Genomic DNA, 21,538 nt, shown 5'->3' on the forward strand with positions numbered 1-21,538 from the left:
CCCATCCTATGCCGATCCTTTCCAACTTTTTTAGATGGAGCTGCTTTATTATGGTTTTTTAATCTGCCTGCAGGATCCATAACCAACTTTGACGAGTTCACCAAGATGTTCATCAATCATTTCGCAGCGTCTAAAATCTATGTGAGAGACTCAGACTACCTCAGCACAATTGAACAAGGGCAGCATGAAAGCCTAAAGGATTACATGACACGCTTCACAACAACAGCCATGAAAATTCCTGACCTTAATCCAGAAGTACAGCTGCATGCCATCAAGAGCGGCCTCTGACATGGAAAATTCTAGGAAGCTATAGCTGTGGCGAAACCAAAAATATTAGAGGAGTTCTGAGACAAAGCCACTGGACAAATCGAAATAGAGGAATTACGTGAAACACGAAGGAACGAGAGGCTACCATCACGAAAGGAAGAAGACAAGCCGAACATGTCCCATAACAAAGATTCCAAAAAACCTTTTAAATTAACTCCGAAATTTGATTCGTATACCAGGTTTAATACCAGAAGAGAAGACATCATTAAAGAGATACTGCACAACAGACTCATAAAGCCACTAATCAAGGCAGGAACATACCAAGATCAGAAATACGTAGACAAACGCAAACATTGTGCATTCCACCAAAAGTTCGGTCACACCATTGATGAATGCGTAGTAGCTAAAGACCTACTGGAGAGGTTAGCAAGACAGGGACTACTGGACAAATACGTTAGCTCCAGAAATCGGAAGGAGCCAACCCAGGACATGGACAAGCCGAAGTATGCCTCGGATCACAAAGAAAAAAGAACATGGCGTGGCCTGGTAGAGACCCCTGCCTGCAAGGGAGTCATAAACTACATATCAGGTGGTTTCGCCGGAGGAGGAATCACTAACACAGCCAGGAAAAGAAATTATCGGACTATGATGATAGTGGAAGGGTCTCACCAAAATCCACTAGTCCCGACCTCAGTCGCCCACATTAGTTTCAATACTGACAACTTTAAATCACAGACGCCAAATTTAGACGACCCAGTGGTGATCTCAGTTCACATAGGAGAACTAACCGTAAAGAAGGTCCTGTTCGATCCAGGAAGCAGTGCCGATGTCCTATTCTACTCCACATTAAAAAAGATGCAGCTAAACAACAAGGAATTGCAACCATCAGTAGGAGATTTGGCAGGGTTCTCAGATGAAAGAGTCCCTATATCAGGTTATGTATGGTTAAGAACAACACTGGGAGAATCCCCAAATTCCAAAACACTAGACATCCAGTTTCTAGTAGTCGATTGTGTTAGTCCTTACAATATCATTTTAGGACGCCAGTCCCTTAACTCTTTTGGAGCTATTGTCTCTACCATTCATCTATGTGTCAAGTTTTCTTTGTAGGATAACACAGTGGCGATGGTCCATGCTGACCATAAGAAAGCCAGACAATGCTACAACGCGAGTTTGAAGAAAATCACAAAGGAGGCCATTCCAAGAATCCATTCCATATACAACTCGGAAAGCATTCCTACCCTGGCTGAAATGGACCCCAGGGACAACAACAGTCGCCCCTTCCCAATGGACGACCTAGAAAAGGTACAATTGGGTGAAATAAATCAATATACTAACATCGGTTCAGCTTTTTCTGCAGAAACAAAACAACACCTGGAAGGCATATTGAAGGCCAATGCCGACCTATTCGCCTGGACCCCTGCTGACATGCTAGGGATCGACCCGAACTTCATATGCCACAAATTAGTGGTCAACCCTAATGCCTAACCTATAAGACAAAAGAAACGTAACCTGGGCACGAAAAGAAGAATTGCAACAGCAGTATAAACACAGAAATTACTTGATGCAGGTTTCATCCGAGAAATTCGCTTTTCCTCATGGCTAGCAAACGTGGTTATGGTTAGAAAAAGCTTGGGAAAATGGCGGATGTGTCTAGACTTCATAGATCTAAACAAGGCTTACCCAAAGGACTTCTACCCGTTGCCGAACATTGACAGACTAGTAGACGACACCTCTGGATACCAAGTACTAAGTTTCATGGATGCTTACTCTGGATACAACCAGATACAAATGCACTAAGATGATGAAGATAAGACAGCGTTTGTAACCGACCAAGGTAATTTTTGCTATAAGGTAATGCCTTTTGGACTAAAAAATGTAGGAGCGACTTATCAAAGATTGATGGACAAAATATTTAAAAATCAAATCGGATGGAATATCGAAATATACATCAATGATATGGTCGTCAAATCCAGCTCAGAGAAACAGCACCAAGCTGACCTTCAGGAGATTTTTCAGCAACTCCAAGCTTATAATATGAGACTAAACCCAGAAAAGTGCGCATTTGGCGTACAGAAAGGCAAATTCCTCGAGTTTTTGTTGACAAACCGAGGTATAGAAGCAAACCCTGACAAATGTCAAGCAATCCTAAACATGCAATCACCAAAGACGCTCAAAGAAGTGCAACGACTTACAGGTTGCCTAGCAGCCCTGTCCAGATTCCTGCCATCCGCAGCAACCAGATCCTATAATTTCTTCAAAACCATGAAGAAGTCGGATAAATTCGTTTGGACAGAAGATTGCAAAAAAGCATTTTCCGAATTCAAACATATCTTGGGGTCACCACCTATACTCAAGAAACCGGAGCAAGTTAAACCACTCTTTCTATTTCTTTCAATTTTCACTAACACTATCAGTTCTGTGCTTGTAGCAAAAACATGAAAAGAACAACACCCGGTGTATTTTGTAAGCAAAGTCTTATAAAATACCGAGACAAGATACCCGATGATAGAAAAGCTGACATTCGGTCTAGTAATCATTGCTCGGCGTTTGAGGCACTATTTTCAAACACACCCAATTATAATTCGGATAGGTCATCCTCTACAACAAATACTATCGAAGCCGGACTTAGCAGGATGGTTGAGGAAATGGGCGATCGAGCTCTCTGAATTCGACATGTCATATCAATCACAAGGATCGCCTAAAGCACAAGAATTAGCCGACTTCATTTCGAAATTCACAGATAAAGAAGAGCACATCAAAACATGGGAATTATATGTGGACGGAGCATCAAACGAAAATGGATGTGGAGCAGGAATTCTCCTGAAAGACGACAATAGAGTCCAAGCCGAATAGTCAATCAAGTTTCTTTTTGAAACAACCAACAACCAGGCCAAATATGAAGCTCTGCTAGCAGGCCTAAGGTTAGCCAAGGAAGTAGGGATCTCTAGCTTAAAAGTACACTGTGACTCACTCCTCGTGGTAGAACAGGTAAACGGTCACTTTCAGGTACGAGATTCACTTTTAGAAAAATATCTGAACTCGGTCAAAACCCTAATGAAATTTTTTCAAAGTATTGAAATACTGCATATACCTAAAGAACAAAACTGCAGGGCCGACATTTTATCCAAATTAGCTACATATAGGATAGCCGATCAAACAGACAAACTGCATCACCTTACACTAATGGAATCCAGTTCAGATGCAAAATTTGTTTTGAGCGTGTCACAGGAAGAAGATTGGCGAAGCACATTCATTTGCTACTTAAAAAGCGGAGAAATACCAGAAGGTGAAAACCTAAGGACTTTCAGATACAAAGCAAACCAGTACACCTTATTAGGGGCCGACCTATACAGACGAGGTATTTTCCGACCTCTTCTGAAATGCCTCGGTCGAACAGAAGCAGAAATCACCATGGACGAGCTACATGATGGAATCTGCGGACACCACACGGGAAGTAGGAGCCTAGCTACAAGAATACTCCGAGCAGGATATTTCTGGCCAACATTGAGAAAAGATTGCAGAGATAAGGTACAAAACTGCGATGCATGTCAAAGATGCGCACCGCTCATCCACGACCCAGCCGAGCTATTACATACCTCAGATGTCAGCTGGCCGTTCCACAAGTGGGGCATGGACATACTCAGACCATTCCCAATCTCAACAGGACAGGTAAAATTCCTTCTAGTAGCTGTCGACTATTTCACAAAATGGATAGAAGTACAACCTCTTGTGAAAATTACACCCGAAAAGGTATAAAATTTCATTTGGAAATCAATTATATGTAGATTTGGTTTACCTAGGAAAATCGTATCTGATAACGGCAGACAGTTTACGGATAAAAAGATCGTGTCGTATCTAACCGACCTACATATTAAGCACCGTTTTTCCTCTGTCGAACACCCACAAACCAATGGGCTCGCGGAGGCAGCTAACAAAGTTATCTTGTAGGCCTTAAAAAAGAAATTAACAGATGCTAAGGGATGATGGGCCGAGCTCATACCAGAAGTATTGTGGAGTTATAACACAACACCCCACACAACAACAAATGAAAGCCCGTTCCGACTAGTATATGGTGCAGACTGCATGATACTCATAGAGATCAGCCAAGGGTCCACTCGGACCGAATACTTTGATGAGCTGGGCAACTTGGAAGCCAGATCAACAGAGCTCGATTTGATAAGCGAAGAACGAAGCCTCACCGAACTAAGACAGCAAGCCATGCAAGCGACAATACGAAAGCAGTACAAAAAAAAAAGGTGAAACCATGAACATTACAAGAGGGAGACTTGGTCCTATGACAAATGGAAGAAGTCCGAAAACCACCATGACACGGGAAACTAGCTGCCAACTGGGAGGGTCCTTTCCGCGTCTCCAAAGTCATCAGAAAAGGAGCATACTCCCTCGAAACACTAGAAGGAACACCCCTTCCTAACACTTGGAACATTTCATCTTTAAAAATTTATTACAGTTGAATTCTTATGTAAATATGAAATGGCCAGGTACTCTTTTTCCTGATCACGAGGTTTTATCCCTAAGGAGGGTTTTACTCGGACAGGTTTTAACTTGGCCGACCACTTCATACCTTCCTTAAACGACTGATTCGTATATCAATGAATTTCACATTATGCTCAACTATATATACTTCAAACAATACTAAATGCATATTAGTCAAATTGGCAAATCAGGACAGAAATCGCGACCATCTAAGAAATCGAACCAACCACATAAGTCGGAAACACCAATTCAGAATATCATCAACCAAAGATACAAACCTATTCAAAGCTATTACCAAAATCAACATCTATTATCTAACTAGCAAACAAAAGCTAGAATTAACATTCATACACATAAGAGTTTTCATAAAATATCATAAGCAGTTAAAACCGACACCAAAATAGTCAGGCAACACAATCCAAAACATTCTTATCAAACCGAAAACCAGATACAAACACAATTAAAAGTACAAATATTTTCTAAGAAGGAGGAGGAATGCTCTCAGCCTGCTCCTCGCCAGCCTCATCATCAGCAAGTTCACCATTAACAACAATCTTTGCCACATTGAGTTTCCTTACATCAAAATTCGGCGAAAACAATGTGACTTGGCTGACGGCACGATCAAACCCAGCCATGAACATATACATCTTCTCCTCCTCAAGCTCGTTAAGACGAGCAGTCATTTCACCCTTGGTCTTATCATTCTCCTTAACTTCAGCTTGCAGTAATCTAATTTGTTCTTGGAGGCGGCCAACTTCAACCTCTTTCTCCTTCATCTTCGCGGTCACGTCAACGACAACCTCTTCCTTTCTTTCAGCAAACGCTCAAGAGACGACGCCTTTTCCACCACTACCTGTTGCTCCGAACCCAACAACTCAGTAGCTCGACCAACACGTAACAGTCGAGAAGCAACAATCTACAGAGACAACAACAAAACCGATCAAAAAACCATACAGGGACGAAAAAAGGGAGTAGAGAAAATCCAACCTGAATAAACTTGTCCATCCCCTCGACTCCGGTCCGACGTGTGAGGCCCATATCTCCAGGATATTGGGATACACGATCCGCAAGCTCAGATATCAGAAATTGATCGCTCCACAGAGAATGCGAGGTTGCCCTGATGAACGAAAATTGCGTGTCGGTAAAGAATTTCACAAATAAAATCTCGTTGCAAGTATAGTTCTAAACCAACAAACAATTCCTCAATCAAAAATTTGTTTGTCACAAGTACAACCCCAATAAAAATAACCGAAGTATTCAAACCTCGGGTCGTCTCTCAAAGGAATTGCAGGGAAGTGTTCTTGTTATTGGTTATGGATAGTATATTTTGGGGTTTTGGATAAGGGACATGAAAGATAAATTGCAAGAAAGTAAATGAACTCAAATAATAAAAAGGTCTTAGCAAGGGTTGATGGTTAAGGATCTTTATCCTTGTTACTAACCACAACATGATAATTGTAAGGATCAATCTCATTAAGTCATCCTCTAACAAGTGAAGGAAAGTCAAATGAGTTACACCAATCCTAATCCATAAGTCCTAACCGCTCACTAATTAACTTAGTGAGAGCTAGAGTCAATGGACACCAATTATCAAGACTTGGACATTAGTAACTCAATTTCACCTAAGTTACCATCCCAAGCCAAGAATACCAAAATCTACTCTAACATCCTTCCAAGCATTTTATCAAACACTTGGGAGGCATAAAAGGAAAGCAAGATAAAATTACAACAAAAGTAAATCTACACTACCAATTGCAAGGAAATTAACAACAACAACTCAAGAAAGCAATAAAAGACATGGAAACATAAATTGCATTAAAAGAAAAAAAGAAGAAACAAGAATGCATTAACAACAAAGTAAACAAATACAAGGATTAAAATGCTAAACTAAGAAAGCAAAGGTAGAGGAACAAAAAATTGAAAAGGAAAAGTAAATCAAAGCATGAATTAAACCTAGATCTAAAAAATCCTAATCTACATCTAACCTAATTCTAGAGAGAAGAGAGAGCTTCTCTCTCTAGAAACTAACTAAAGCATCATGAAAACTAAACTATGTGCTCCCCCTTGACTCCTCTTGATTTCTGCATGTAATAGACTCTGGAATGAGTTAGATTTAGGCCTGGGAAGCTCAGAAATTGTCCCCAGCGTTTTCACTTTAATGATGTCACGTGCGAGCATCGACCACGCGTACGCGTCGCTTGGTATTTTTGCTTTCCACGCGTACGCGTCATGTCACACGTACGTATCGCCATGCGACTTCATATCCACGCGTGCACGTTGTTCCACGTGTGCGCGTCGATGAATGCATCCCAAATCCTTGATTTTCCATGATTTCTTCACTTTGCATACTTTTCTCTTCACTCCTTCGATCCATTCCTAGTCTTTTCAACCTGAATTCACTAACAAACATATCAAGGCATCTAGTGGAATCAAAGGTGAATTAAAATTAGCAAATTAAAGGCCTAAAAAGCATGTTTTTACACTTAAGCACAAATTAGGAGAAAGTCATGAAACCATGCTATTTCATTGAATAAATGTGAAAAAGTTGATAAAATCCACTCAATTGAGAATAAAATATACCACGAAATAATGGTGCATCATGCCCCAGGAATAAAACCATGCAGTCTTCACTGCCTTTCAAAAACAGACTTCACAGCAGCACTTTGGTTACCTTCGGAGATCACTTCCAAGGACTTTTCCGACTCAGTCTTTCTCCTTTTTAGAGAAGGAGGAGGCTGAGTAGCAGAAAAAGCAGCATCCCCATTTGTCTCTTTAACAGCCCCGGAAGTACTACCACCTATCTCACCTTTCTTTTTCAAGTACGCCTGAAACTTAGCAGCATTCAAGTTCGGAACCCTGTTACCTACCACAACGAAAAGTAAAAGATGAATGAATAGGCAATCAGACAAAATCAAAACATATAAATACAAAATTACCTATATACAATTCCAGCCCTTCCTTGTCATTTTCCTCTTCACATCTCAATAAATCAGGAATAAACAAACATTCTCCAGCAGCAAAAATTTCAATTAAAAAATCTAACAAACAGTCCTCTTTCTCACTTCTCTCGCTAGCTTCGAGGATTTGCAACGGTTCCGAACACCAGTACAAAGGAAATTTTTCTATCAGCTCATTATCTAAATAAAAAGGATATTCAGACTCCAAAGTGCGAACCTTTACAATATTGATTTAAAATTTTTAAAGGAAGATTTATACAATAAGAAGAGAGAGTGGCCAGGAAAGCTACTCAGAAACACCCAAAGCCCTTTACGTATCCCCTTTGATTGAAACAAAGAAAAGAAAACATTAAGAGAAGGAGGAAAATTTAGAAAACTCATCAAACATTCAAACGCGCGTAGAAATGCCCAAGAATTTGGATGCAACTGCGACGGGGCACAGTTTAGCTGAGTCAAAACCTTACATTCAAAATCTGAAAAAGGAAACCTCTCATGCAACTCAGACAAACAAGGAACATACATGTAAAAATAGGCCCAGTCCCCTCTCCTTTCACAAACCTTCTCCTCACTGGTATAGGAAAGAAATTTAATACGAACGCCAGAACCCCCCTAACAAACTTTAGGGCCTCTAAAATGCAAACCGACTCATGATCAGTTGATCACAGTATGACGACGCACGAGTTTTTACATCAACATGGACCCAATGGTAAGGGTTCTCCTTATTTATTTCGACAACTTTCACTTTTTCTTTCTCTTTTTCTTTAGCCATTTTTCAGAAAATAAACAGAGAGGGTGAAATGAGAGGAACAGTGAGAAAGTGAGGACAAGTGACAAGACGAGAAGACAGTTAGAAGAAGAAGACTAACCTCTGGAAGTTATGCCTTCTCACACTTATCAAATTTTTTGCAAACTGAAGTTGTTTCGTGTTTTCCAAAACGGCAGAAATTTAATTACAACCCACTATTCTAGTGGAAAGTTGAAAAAACAAAAATTACGCGCCCAATGCAAAACGGTCCGGTTCCATCACAACTAAGCACAAATTTATTGTAGCCCAATTCACAAAGCAAAAACTTTTTCCAAAAAAGCATTTTTTGTTTTTAATTTTTAATATTTCGAATCCATTTATTTTTTAACCCAAGCTTGAAATGCACGTTGAGCTTGGGGGCTTCAGTATCCTACCTCAAAATGCCGAGGTATAACTCTAAGAAAAAGCTCAACTTGCTAAAATTACATCAAGTCAAACTTGGGGGCTGTGTACTGTACCCCTAAGATCTCGGATAAAACCGAGTCATACCTCGACACAACAGCTCTATCTCAACAGAACGCTCCCCACAATCTCGGAAGGAAATCAGTCACCAGAATCTCGGACGAAGCAAACTGTTAAACTCTACACCAAGCTATAAAACGAGCAGGGTGTCAATGATAAAAGAACAAATAATTCATCTCACAACATACTATGGAACAGTATCCGCACTCATACACACGCTTTTTATTTAAATCATTCCTTTACTGATTTAGGTGTCGGAGTCTTTTTTACAAGTACCACACTTGGGTTTGAGTTCACGAGGATATTTTCGATCCGACTAAAGCTATCAAGCATACCAAGATCAACAAGGAACTGACGTATAACTCGGAAAGAGTATCCTTGCAAGAACAGATTCCTACAAATATTTAGTCAGATAATTTAATTTTTAATAAATTTTAATTATTAAATCAATTCTTAACTTTTTATTTTGTTAAATAAATTAATTCTCACGTCAAATTTTGATAAAAAAAAATAGATCAATCAATCTCTCTTGTTATTTAATAAAAGATATAATAATCTCTGAAAATTTTTAAATGTTCATATCACTCATTTTATAAAGACAAGCAATATGATATAGGGATTAATTTGTTAAACAAAATAAAAATTTTAGAAATTAATTTAAAATTAAAATTTATTAAAAACTAAAATATCTTACTAAAAATTTTGTAGATACTGATTTGAGATATTAGTTATATAAAAATAATCACTTATATTTTGCAAAAAGGTATCACGTATAATATATTTTTATTTTTAATTTAAAATGCTTGTTAAAAAATAAAAGTTTGACGATAATAAAATAAAAAATTTAATATTCATGTATTGTTAATAAAATTAGAAATTATTTGGTGATTAATATTTTTTTCTTATTTTTATTATACATTTAAATTAACATTAGCTAACATTTTGCTTAGAGAGAGCACGAATGATTAGAGAAATTGGAGAAGATGAAGAAATTTTGATTTTTTGTTTTTTTAATATGTTTTTGTTTTGTTGTTTAAATTATTTGAAACTATAAAATTAGGATTAATTGAATTCTAAAATTTCGTTAATTTAAAAGGATATTTTTGTCTAATCAAATAAAAGAAAGATGTTTAAGATTTTTTATAAAATTAAATAAAAAATATTTTTTTTATTTTTTATTTAATTAAAAGGGTGTATTAGTAAAAATGGTGATATAATATATATTTAAAAAAACAAAAATTAAATGTTGGTGTGAAAAATAAATTTCACATGGATTATTATTATTTGTCCATATTTTAAACATATTGGTACGTATGAATTTATCATCGTACCGTAACAAACACCATTTAATAAATATCTCAATATTTAGTAATCAGAAGGATAATTAAAACTGAATATATCTAACTATCATGCATTTTTTTTTCTTCTAAATCATTCTCATCTACTGAATGAGACGACGGAAGGAGGTAAGGTCGCATGGAATAATTAGCTCCTCTGTCAACTTATTCACACCAGAGAGAGAGAGAGAGTGTCATATGCTAACAAGGATTGAACAAGTTGATGCATTGATTGTGGAAGTTTGTTTCTGTAAGTTGTCAATGTAGTTGTGGAATTTGGTGTATGTATTGTATTGTCAAATGTTGAAATTGTTATCTGATTATAGCAGTGATACTAACTAGATGTCAAATTACTTATTGTTGAGACAGTGATAAATGCCCCTGACCAGGCAACCCATGACTCCGGTAAATTCCACATGGTTAATTGGAAGTTTTCCACTTCCTTATTATCCTAACCAGTAAACATCTTCTAGAAGTTTTATGTCAAATTTACAATCATATTCAGTACTTGTGCTGTGATTAGAACAAGCTTTTTAATTGCATTATTTCAGATTTTTAATTGCATTATTTCAGATAAATAATTCACAGCTTATATTGATCCACATGTAATAATATGTTCATTCATAAACTAAATTTTAAAGTGGTCCTTAAAATTACACTCGAACTCTATAATAGTCCCTCAAGTTATTAGTTATCCATATTTATTCTTGAACTTGCATTCCGAAACTCAGAGTTATCTTTCAAACAATTTTCGTTAATGAAATGTCATAAAAAAGCTGATGTAGATAGATTTCCGACACGCTAACAAACCTAATTTGGGGTTTTAATTATAATTTAGGAGTTCGGTATGAGCTTTCGCTTCCCGGGATGGATGAGAGGGTTTGCTACATAAATCCTGACTCTCCCCGAGTCATTGACTGAATGTGAGTTTACGAGTCTATGTTCACGTAGTTGGAGGTGTGGCTTCTCTTTTCTACGTTTGTTCAAGCTCTGTTGAATCGATGTTTGATGGCACCGTCTCTACTGCATCCAAATAGTTGGGTGGCCAACCGGGCTTTCAAGCTAGGCTATGAGTATCTGGAGCTCCCTGTTCGTGTGTAGGTCTTTCTATATTTTTTCTGTGTACTCTTTCAACCAAGGAGGAGAAGCACAAGAAGGGCTACATGTCATTTCGGGTCCATTTGAATTGGCGGATCTTCAAATTGTTCGAGGATTCTTTTCACGGCTTTAAGGAGGAATATTTTAAAATTAGACCAGTTTGGGGCCATCATCCCTTCTGGTTGACCCTTGAGGGGGAACGTCGCTTCGCTACTTATTGAAATTTTGGCGCAAGTCTGTCGTATCTGACGAGGATCACCTATGAAGGGTTGTTCCCCCGAAAATAGGGATCTTGCCGACGTCTTGTTGGTAATTTTTAGGGACGGGCCACTAAATCCTAGGATGTTATAGGTGATCCGGTGGCGTGTCGATCTTATGTCGGTGGGTCTTATTACTTTCTCCTGTTTTTATTTCTATGTTTTTCCTAGTTCGAAACTTGATGCAATTTCCTACTTCTTTCAGTTGAGATGGCTGGTAATCAGACTACTCTTGTGAGGTTGAAGGTTGTCCTAACCCAGGATGTCGGGAGAGCGGGTGGTGGAGCCTCGCCGTCAACACCTCAGTCCGTGCCTCAGCCGGACTCGCGGACAGTCTCTCAGGAGGTGATTGCGATCGGGACACCTGATGCCGAGGTTGATGTGGAAGTCGTGGAGGTTCCTATTTCCAAGGTAGGTAAGAAGCGGAAGAGGTCGATTGAGGAAAGTAGCGGGGAGAACATGGAAGAGGAGCGGTCTGTGCCTTCCGTGATGAATCGGACTTTTGACGCCCTAGCTTTTATTGATTAGCACCTCTTGCCAGGTAGGGGTGTGCATGGCCCGACCCAGTCCCTAATTTGATGTGATTTCACCGGGTCTAGAGTCGGGTAAGGGTTTCAAAAATAGACTCGCTCATTATTTCGGGTTGGGTCCGAGCCATGTTTCGGGTCACCCGAACTCGGCCCGGTGGCCCGGTCATCATACACAATTAATATTTTGTGTTATTAGTGATAGATGATGGTTTATTCTCATGTGGAATTTAAGTATTATAAACCTTAATATTTTGTTTTATTAGTTATTATAAGACTATAAGTTAATGATTTACGTTTAAATGCATAAGATTTTAGACTAATGCATAATATTATGTTATTTGTATTGATTTAAATATTTGGTGTTATTAGACAATATTAGTATTGATTATGGTTATGCTTTAATTTTAGAGAAGAGTTGGTTCTTGTTATATTTTTCTAAGTGAATTTTACCATGTCAAATAATGGTTGGAGTCTTGAAAATTTAGATATTTTCACATGTTAGCTTATAAGAAGGTATCAAGGTAATGTAATGTTAACGACCTGGTTTTTACCCGATATAATCGTGGCCCGAAAATATATAGGTTTCATCGGGTCTAGGGTCAGATTCGGGTCTAATAAATAGGCCCGGTATATATTTTGGGCCGGGTCTGAGTCACATCAAACTCGATTTCATCCGGTCCATGCACAACCCTATTGTCAGGCACCGAGGACTTCTTCCATGATTGCGACGTTGCCGGTTAGGCGAAGTCCATGTACCACGTTTTCCTTCGCTCGGTTGCTATCATTCGGAAGGCGGAGCCGATGTTGTCTCAAGTGGCTCTTTTGGATGGTAAGCTCCGTCAATTTCAAGTGGAGTCTGGTAAGCTGAAGGAGCAATTGGGGGCGGGGGAGGCTTCTCGGTTGAAGGCTGTGAAGGATGCGCTGAGGATACTGGTTCAAAGATCCTCAGTCTCTCCGAATTGGAGACCTTGCTTCTCTCCTAGCTGTCTCGGGAGCGAAAATGGGCGTCTGACACTGAGTCAGGGGCCGCTTCTCTGCTTGCCAAGGTGGAAGCTTTGAAGGCTGAGGTTGCCAAGCTGAAGAAGGAGAAGGATACGCTGACAAGGATTGAACAAGTTGATGCATTGATTGTGGAAGTTTGTTACTGTAATTTGTCAATGTAGTTGGGGAATTTGGTGTATGTATTGTATTGTCAAATGTTGAAATTGTTATCTGATTATAGCCAGTGATACTAACTAGATGTCAAATTACTTATTGTTGAGACAGTGATAGATGCCCCTGACCAGGCAACCCATGACTCCGATAAATTCCATGGTTAATTGGAAGTTTTCCACCTTATTATCCTAACCAGTAAACATCTTCTAGAAGTTTTATGTCAAACTTACAATCATATTCAGTACTTGTGCTGTGATTAGAACAAGATTTTTAATTGCATTATTTCAGATAAACAATTCATAGCTTATATTGATCCACATGTAATAATATGTTCGTTGATTCTTTGTTCAGTTAAACGTGTTGATCTGATCTTTTCGTTTTCGTTTTATTTCCTATTTTCTATTGAGAGTATCTAGGGGAAAAAATAGATTGGCACGCAGAAGAGACTTTAATCCCACTTGATAAAATCATATAATAACAATACAATTGAAACGTATAAAAGAATACAGGTAAGTGTGAAATGAGATGAAACAATATTGATTGTAAGTGGTTGAATTAGTTATTATTACTAATTAAGGTCTAAAAGTTTTGGTTTCACCGCAACCCATAATAGAAGAAGGAAGCTTCTCAGCAAGTCTATGGATTCCTTCTTCAAAGACGACTCCCATGCCCATGTAGAAGTGTGAGTCTATGTGGCAATGGAATAGCCACACTCCAGGATTATTGGCTTTGAATCTCAGTGCAGTCCAACCATAGGGATGCACCGGAACAGTGTTCTTTAATATGGGGTTCTCCAAGTTGTACTTCTTAGGGTCCTTGTCCTTGTCAAACTTTCCATTTCCATACCCAAGAACCCAAAAATCATGTCCATGAAGATGCCACGGGTGTGTCTCGCTATTGTTCTTGTTCATGGTATTTGCATTCTGAAGTATAACATCCACCGTTGAGTTGAACTCCAGCCTGTAAATACCATTGCTGGAAGTAGCATTGGTGTTGTTTTGGACACTGAAAATGTCATAGTTAACAGAATCATAGCCTTCAGGAGGAGGTGTTTGATCAAATGCGTCTTTTAGATTATCTTTGAGTGCAACAAGGTAAGGGGTCTGAGGGAGGCTGAAAGAAACATTGTTAACGGACCATTTGCGATAACCATTTATGGTGTTCTGGGTGTTGAGGAGTACTATGACTCTGTCAGAGGTTGTTGGAGGCTTTTGAATGAAGCCTTGGCGGGCTTTGATGGCGAGGCTCTGGGCCAGCCTGGGCTTAACGTCGTCCCAAGCAGGAGGTGTTGGTGGTGGGGTTGGGGGAGAGCGCATAGGGTGGTTAGGATAGTAGTTGAAAATGGCTAAACCAGGTGGTGTGGTTCTGTTTCTGCTTACAACGTTAGAGGTGATCCAATAGTTTCTTTTAGGGTCTTGATCTGCTTTAACCAGCACCGAGTAGGTCTCACCAGAGTATATGAACAAATTCTCTACCTCAAATGGCTCAACATAGTGTCCATCTGCTTCCACCACTCTCATCTTATGGCCCTGCATGCATTTCAACTTTATTTATTATTCTTATTATACATTTCATGGAATTCTATATCAGAGCAGAGGAAATATGATTCTGTGTAATATGTTTTACAGAAAAAAAATTGCCCAAATATGTGAATTACTCAGACATGGTGATATGTAGAAGTCAACCTAAGTTATTCATTTTTCACAAATTGTCCCACCTATTCTATTTTTAAAATTTCTTCTTTAAAAGTCTTACAATTCGCCCTCTATAAATTTCTTTTTTGATTTTTTAAAATATTATAATTCATTTTTGATTAATTCATTTTCAAAAAAAAAAAAGAAAAATACAATTCTATCCAATGAATCGCTCTTATAAAAAAAACATAAAAAACTACCATTTGCACCAACTAATTCATTTTTCAAAAATTAAAAAAAAAATACAATTCATCTTAAGCTCATATAATTTAGACTAATTAAAATATGTATATATTTTAAAATTAATTATTAAAATTAAATATTAGTACAAACTTAAAATATAAAATACATTTAAAAATAATTTAAATAATATATATTTATATATAAATATATAATAATTAATTTTAGTGTACGTATAATATTTTTATTTTCGACAATACAAAACATCCTCATTTTGGTGGATATCACTCAAATTCTCCCCATACAAAAATATTTTTGCCAAAATATCAAGCACAATATATTTAATTAATTTTCATGCATGTGGTAGATGTGTTGAACCGAATAGAAGCAACGCAATAAATGAATAAGACGTTGACAAATGAGGTTTGAATTAGATTACCTGAATTTGGAAAGAGAGGGCTGAAAGAGTGGTCAAGCTGCCAATTCTGAGTCTGTATGTTTTTCCAGGGACCACCGTTTGTGAAAAGGGGGCGCATTCTGGATTTGTTGCGTTACAAATTCCAGTTATTGGAGATGATAAAGAGCAGTTGAACCTTCCTTTTCCATTTATCAACAGTGACTGTGCCAATGCAACCCAAATATATACTTAAGATATTGAGATGAGATAACAAAGTAAAATACAAAGAAATGTCTTTTTTTTATTCTTGACTATTTTATGAATGGACAAAATATTTTTTTATAATTTAAAAATATTTAATTAGTCTTTAATTATTTAAAAAATTAGTCTCAACAATTGTGATATTTGAAAAAGTTTTGAGGACGAATAATTTTTAGTATTTTTTATTATTATTTAACTAATTTATACATTAAATTATTTTTAATAAATAAATTTTATTAATTCATGTGTACAAATTTTAAAAAATATGGGTACAAACTGTATTAAATTTGATAAATATAAATATAAATTATATATTTTTTGTGTGCAACATTTGTAAATATAAGTATCAATTCTTATAAGACAAAAATGATAATATTTACTAACAATGTAACATTGCTCATTATTATTTATAAAGACCACTTAAACTAATTACTTCAAATCCGACTAGAGATTTTCAAGTTGTGAAAAGATGCTTTTGTGCTTTGAGCAAATAAACAGGATTTGAAATAGATATTTACTCCTAAATATTTAAAGAAAACTCTGAAATGATTGATATACCTGAGGTTCCCCGACCCATTGGAAAGGAATTGCAGATAATCCAGCTGCTTGTTCATATGTGCTCTTGTGGAACCAATCATCTAAAATGATACTTCGATCATAGTCATATGAAAATGGTTCTGGCTGACGTGGTGACACCCTAATTAGTCCATATAGCCCTGCTTCCCTTTGCATTCCATAGTGAGCATGGTATAGATATGTTCCAGCCTGTCCCATTCATTTAACCAAATACTTACTAGCTAATTAAAAATAATGAATCATGCATGAACAATATAATTTAATTTAATTTATACCTGGTCCACAACGAATTGATACTTGAATGTGTCTCCGGGAAGTACCGGACATTGAGTTACACCTTCTGTTCCGTCAAACCAAGGACTTCCAATCTATCATCACATGCATATGCAACAAAATTACTATAACAAATATAACAATTGAGTGATGAACTTTGCTTTAAATATTTGTGTAGTGGTTGATGTACCTGTCTAATCCCATGCCAATGGATGGCAAGGTTTTCAGTGACGAGAGAGTTGTTAACTTCAACAACCACAGTGTCACCCTCCTCTGCCTGGATGGTGGGTCCTGGAGATCTCCCATTAACGGTGATCACCAGCTTCTTGAAGCAATCAGGGGACTTATACTCGTACTTCACATCCCATCTGTAATGTCTAATTCGACCCTCACCTTTCTGCAAATTCCCCAGAACACCAAGCAATATACACCATATAACCAATAAAGTTGGCATACCCTTTATCAACCTTAACTCAACCATCCTCACCCCTTAATTTTTCTAAGATAGATGAATAGAAGATTGATTCTTAGCTCAATTTAGAGACCAAATATATATACGTATAGTCTAATTAGAACTGCTACTGCTAATAATTTTGGCGTTGTATGGGATGAATATAGCGATGATTTGATACCGCCTATAAATGCTAATGTTACTACTTATATTATATTACATTATTTGGCCATTATATTATTGTATATATAGAGTACTAATACATAAGAAGATATATGTGTCTTATTCACCAAGTCAAACTAAGCAGGTGGTAGCATATTCGCAAATTGGAATTTTATTTTACTTTTGATTTTTCTATTTGTTTTTTGTGTCTCTCAAACTACGTGTTGACCAAAGCGGCACCTTGCACAATGCGTGGGAAAATGTCCTGTGAATGTGTGAAACGGTAGTATATAATTTTGGGTGAATTCTATAGCGATTATAATTTAGTATTTATTTTTTGTTTAATTTATTTTTTATAACAAAATTTAAATATTTAATAATTATTTGTTTTTATATTTTTAATATTAAATATTAATTTTTTAATAAATTAAGTAAATTTTTTAAACACCACAGCTATCACCATAATTTTGAACTAGTCTATTTGACTATTTTTTAGTAAGCTATGGACTAGTTAAACCCAAATTTGTATTTAATTATAAAGAGTGTTAAGAGACCAATAACTTTTGTAATTTATAACCATCAAATAATTATCAATGATATTTTTAATGGTGTGAGATTTCATTCAATGATGTGGAATTATTCATTTTTCTTTTATTGATTACATGCTAGCCAGAATTTAATAAAATTGCTAACCCTAGATTTTTTCTCTCATTATTACTGCTTTTATTTATTCATCTATGTACAGAACGCTCCATTGGAAAGTAGAAAAGGAAACTACCGGTCTACTTCATATGAGTAGCGCAACGTTGTTGACTAATTAGTAGCCATTTTCATGCCAAAAGAGGCAAAGCAACAGCATTTCAAACCAACCCTGCCTTTTATCTCGATGGTCTCAAATTGCAACCTCGACACAATATTTCGTTTTTGCACCTTTTTTTTCTTTTAATCAGTCTTTTATATACCTACCAAAAAGAATAGATCTTTCTTATTAAAAATAAAAATTATAAATTCCCACTTCCATACTGGTATAACCATCGAGATATGATGATCAAATCAACTCCCCTGACCCTACAGCAGCACAGCATGCATAAAGGGATGTTTATGGAGCGGATCTCATATATAATTCTGCGATAATTATTTAAATTTGATCTAAAAATTATAGATATATTTTGATTTGTAAGATTATTAGATCCGATTGAATTGAACTAGACACACTAATAAAATCAGATTATGAATTTTAAGTAGGTACTTACAAAAAATAAATAAACAAATAAAAATTAAATTATTATTTTTATGTTTTATTTAATATTATGTTAAGAATAAACATATCTAAAAGAATAAAAAAGAAGTGTTTTATTGATTTTAAATAAGAATAAATTTTTAAAATATTTATTTATTTTAAATATATATCTGATATTCAATCCGATTTATAAACCTAAAAAATGTATTTATTAAATTTAATTTGATACAGTGATTATAATATGGATTGGATCAATATTTTTACTATATCTTATCCGATTCACATACACCCCTTAATAACATAGCCATCAAGTTACAAAAATTAGAGAACTATTTTGATTTTAAATAAAAAGAATTCAAGTATGATAAGAAATAAAATTTTGCATTGATATCAAATGAACCTCATTTAATTTTAAAAATTAGTTCAAAAGATGAAAATTATTTCACATGAAAAAATGTCAGGAGACTAATACTTTTTATCTATATTAGTCAACACTTTTAGACAACACCTTATCTTTATATTATTAGATTTGAGATTTAGGTTTAGAATTTAGTACTTGGAATTTAGAATAATAACTAAATTCACTAAAATGTTGGCCAAAAAAATAAATTTTATTAGTCATGTAGCATTATTTTTTTATTTATAAATTATTTAAAAAGATAAACTACTAAAATGATATAAGAAAATTTATATTACTGATAAAAATAATTAAAAAAAATAAAATTTTAAAATATTTTAAAATAATGCAAAAATTATCAATATCAAATATATATTTAAAAAAAAGTTTTAGAGATAAGATCGATTTTATGTATTTTTTAAAGTATTAATAGAAAAATAAGATATTTTTATTTTGGGTAAAAAACGTAAATAAGCCAAGGGAGTTGAGAAATTACGCAAATCCGCTAAACTGGAAATTGATTCACGAATGAGTCAAAGAAAACTTATATGTAATTCGAACCTAATTAGTTCGAACTACATTTGCATATAAATCGAACCTATTTGGTTCGAACTTCAAACATATAATTCGAACCTAATTGGTTCGAATTACTAAGGAACAGAGCTGAATATGTTACGTGCATGGGATCGTAATTGATGAATATGTTTCGTTTAAGGAGTTTTAAATGAAATTTCTGTTGAACACACATGGGAATAAATTAGTCTACGAATTAAATTAATTAAGACATGATGCGGAAATTAAATAACATCAAAACGCAAAGTACAGATGTTTTCAGAGCAACACACACATACATCTAAAGGTGGATACGAAGTAACACTAATAACAAAATACATAGACGAAGATAGGTAACATACAACTCGGCAACATAAATCATCTAAACAGGTGCGACCCCGTGAAGCAACGACGTGGAACCCGTGTCCTCTGACCTCTCCGGATAAGCGGCTCCTCATCCTCGATCTCGTCGTCCTCGTCCTCGTCCTGCGGGGCTGGCTGTGCAGGCATCCCAGGCTGGACATGTGCCGGTCGGAATGAGGACGGCCCGACAACTGTATGTGCCGAAGTTGGGGTACCACCCAAAGCGAAATACTCAGGAGGAGGCACGGAGGGCAGCTCATTCAGATCGACATGTAATGGTGCCTGTGTCCCCGTCGTCTGACTCCGCCCACAGGTAGCCTCATCATCATGCATGATGGCACTGATCTCATCTAAGAAGGGGGATCCACCAAAATCCCCCTCAAACCCAACACCGGCAAGGAAGACTGAAAACGTGCTGCCCGGACTCACCCATGGCGTACTCTGCTGAAGTGTGTGGTCGTCAGGGGGAACTCCAACGAAGTAATCTCCTAGCGGCCCCTCCCCAAGTCCCACCTCACCATGGGCAGTGGGATCTCCGGTGGCGTACCCCTCTCCACCAAGGCCGCCATGATGGGGAGTAACAACCCCGACTGCACCCCTTCCCCCACCGTCCACGTCACGAAGATCACCATCGTCGTGGCCCGCAACGGGTGCCCTCTGTCTGCCTCTACGCCCTCGTCCTCGACCACCAACCCTACCTGCCTCATCAGCCTCCCCGATAGCCTGCTCTAGCCACCTCCACTCACGCTGGCTCCGTCGTGTCCCGACACGAGCTCTCCTCTCAAGTAGCTGAAGTGGGCCCGCTAACTTCACCACATGTCTGTTTGCCACTCGGCACATGCACCGGTACAACCATGGCAATGCTGCAGACCCCCAACTGTAGGAACCCATCTCCTCAAGCCTAGCTACGTAGGGAAGCCATCTGATGTGAATGCGATTGCCGGACTTGTCGGCAAACAGCTGAGTGCCCAACAACATCATGATATAGGCACGAGCAAAGTGCCGCACGGTCTCCTCATCGGCTCCCTCGGGACACTCTCCAAAAGTCTCCTGGAACCAGCTGCAGTTTACTGCAAACATCTGAACCTAGCTCGGAGGAGGAACCACTCCAAGCAACTCCTCGAACCACACCCAAGCTGGACGTCCACCCTCGATATACAAATGGAACTCTGTAAGGCAACCGCTGACACAACGCCCGTCCACTGCCAACCCCAACTGGTACGCCACGTCCTGAAGCGTGATCGTGTACTTTCCGAAGGGCATATGGAAGGTGTGCGTCTCAGGACGCCACCGCTCGACGAATGCGCTGACAAGGGGCTCATCTAACCGGAACCATCTATCGTTCAGCCTAGCCAGATGGTATAACCCGACCATCTGCAAGTAGGAAACATAACACTCATCGAGTGGCATGCCTTGTTGCCGCCGCATGCTCCTGATGCATCGCTGTGGCTGCGCATTAAATGGACCGCATTATTAGAACCACATACAATACTAGGAACAAAAAAAAAAAACTAACACAATAAACCACTTACATAAACCACTTACATAAACCATCAACACAACCGCATATAAAATCACTAACATAAACCACTTACATAAACCATCAACACAACTGCATATAAAACCA

At 37.4% G+C, this 21,538-nt stretch overlaps 1 protein-coding gene across 1 annotated transcript; it reads right to left on the reverse strand.

Annotated features, from left to right (window-relative positions):
* Positions 1 to 13,809: 13,809 nt before the first annotated feature.
* Positions 13,810 to 17,447, reverse strand: LOC112733284 (L-ascorbate oxidase). Its single transcript, XM_025782201.2, has 5 exons — positions 16,937 to 17,447; positions 16,749 to 16,841; positions 16,456 to 16,662; positions 15,679 to 15,858; positions 13,810 to 14,894 (listed from the first exon to the last, which is right to left on the reverse strand). The coding sequence occupies exons 1-5, from the start codon at positions 17,225 to 17,227 to the stop codon at positions 13,938 to 13,940; spliced, it is 1,728 nt and encodes a 575-aa protein (XP_025637986.1). The 5' UTR covers positions 17,228 to 17,447; the 3' UTR covers positions 13,810 to 13,937.
* Between the last annotated feature and the right edge of the window lie 4,091 nt (positions 17,448 to 21,538).

The sequence above is a fragment of the Arachis hypogaea genome, chromosome 13 (genome assembly GCF_003086295.3).
Source record: "Arachis hypogaea cultivar Tifrunner chromosome 13, arahy.Tifrunner.gnm2.J5K5, whole genome shotgun sequence".
Lineage (NCBI taxonomy): Eukaryota > Viridiplantae > Streptophyta > Magnoliopsida > Fabales > Fabaceae > Arachis > Arachis hypogaea.

Coding starts and splice junctions, on each gene's coding strand:
- LOC112733284 (XM_025782201.2), bottom strand. CDS start 17,227: ATGGTTGAGTTAAGGTTGATAAAGGGTATGCCAACTTTATTGGTTATA. Junction 16,842..16,936: donor ATTGGCATGGGATTAGACAG/GTACATCAACCA, acceptor ATGTGATGATAG/ATTGGAAGTCCTTGGTTTGA. Junction 15,859..16,455: donor AATGGGTCGGGGAACCTCAG/GTATATCAATCA, acceptor GCATTGGCACAG/TCACTGTTGATAAATGGAAA.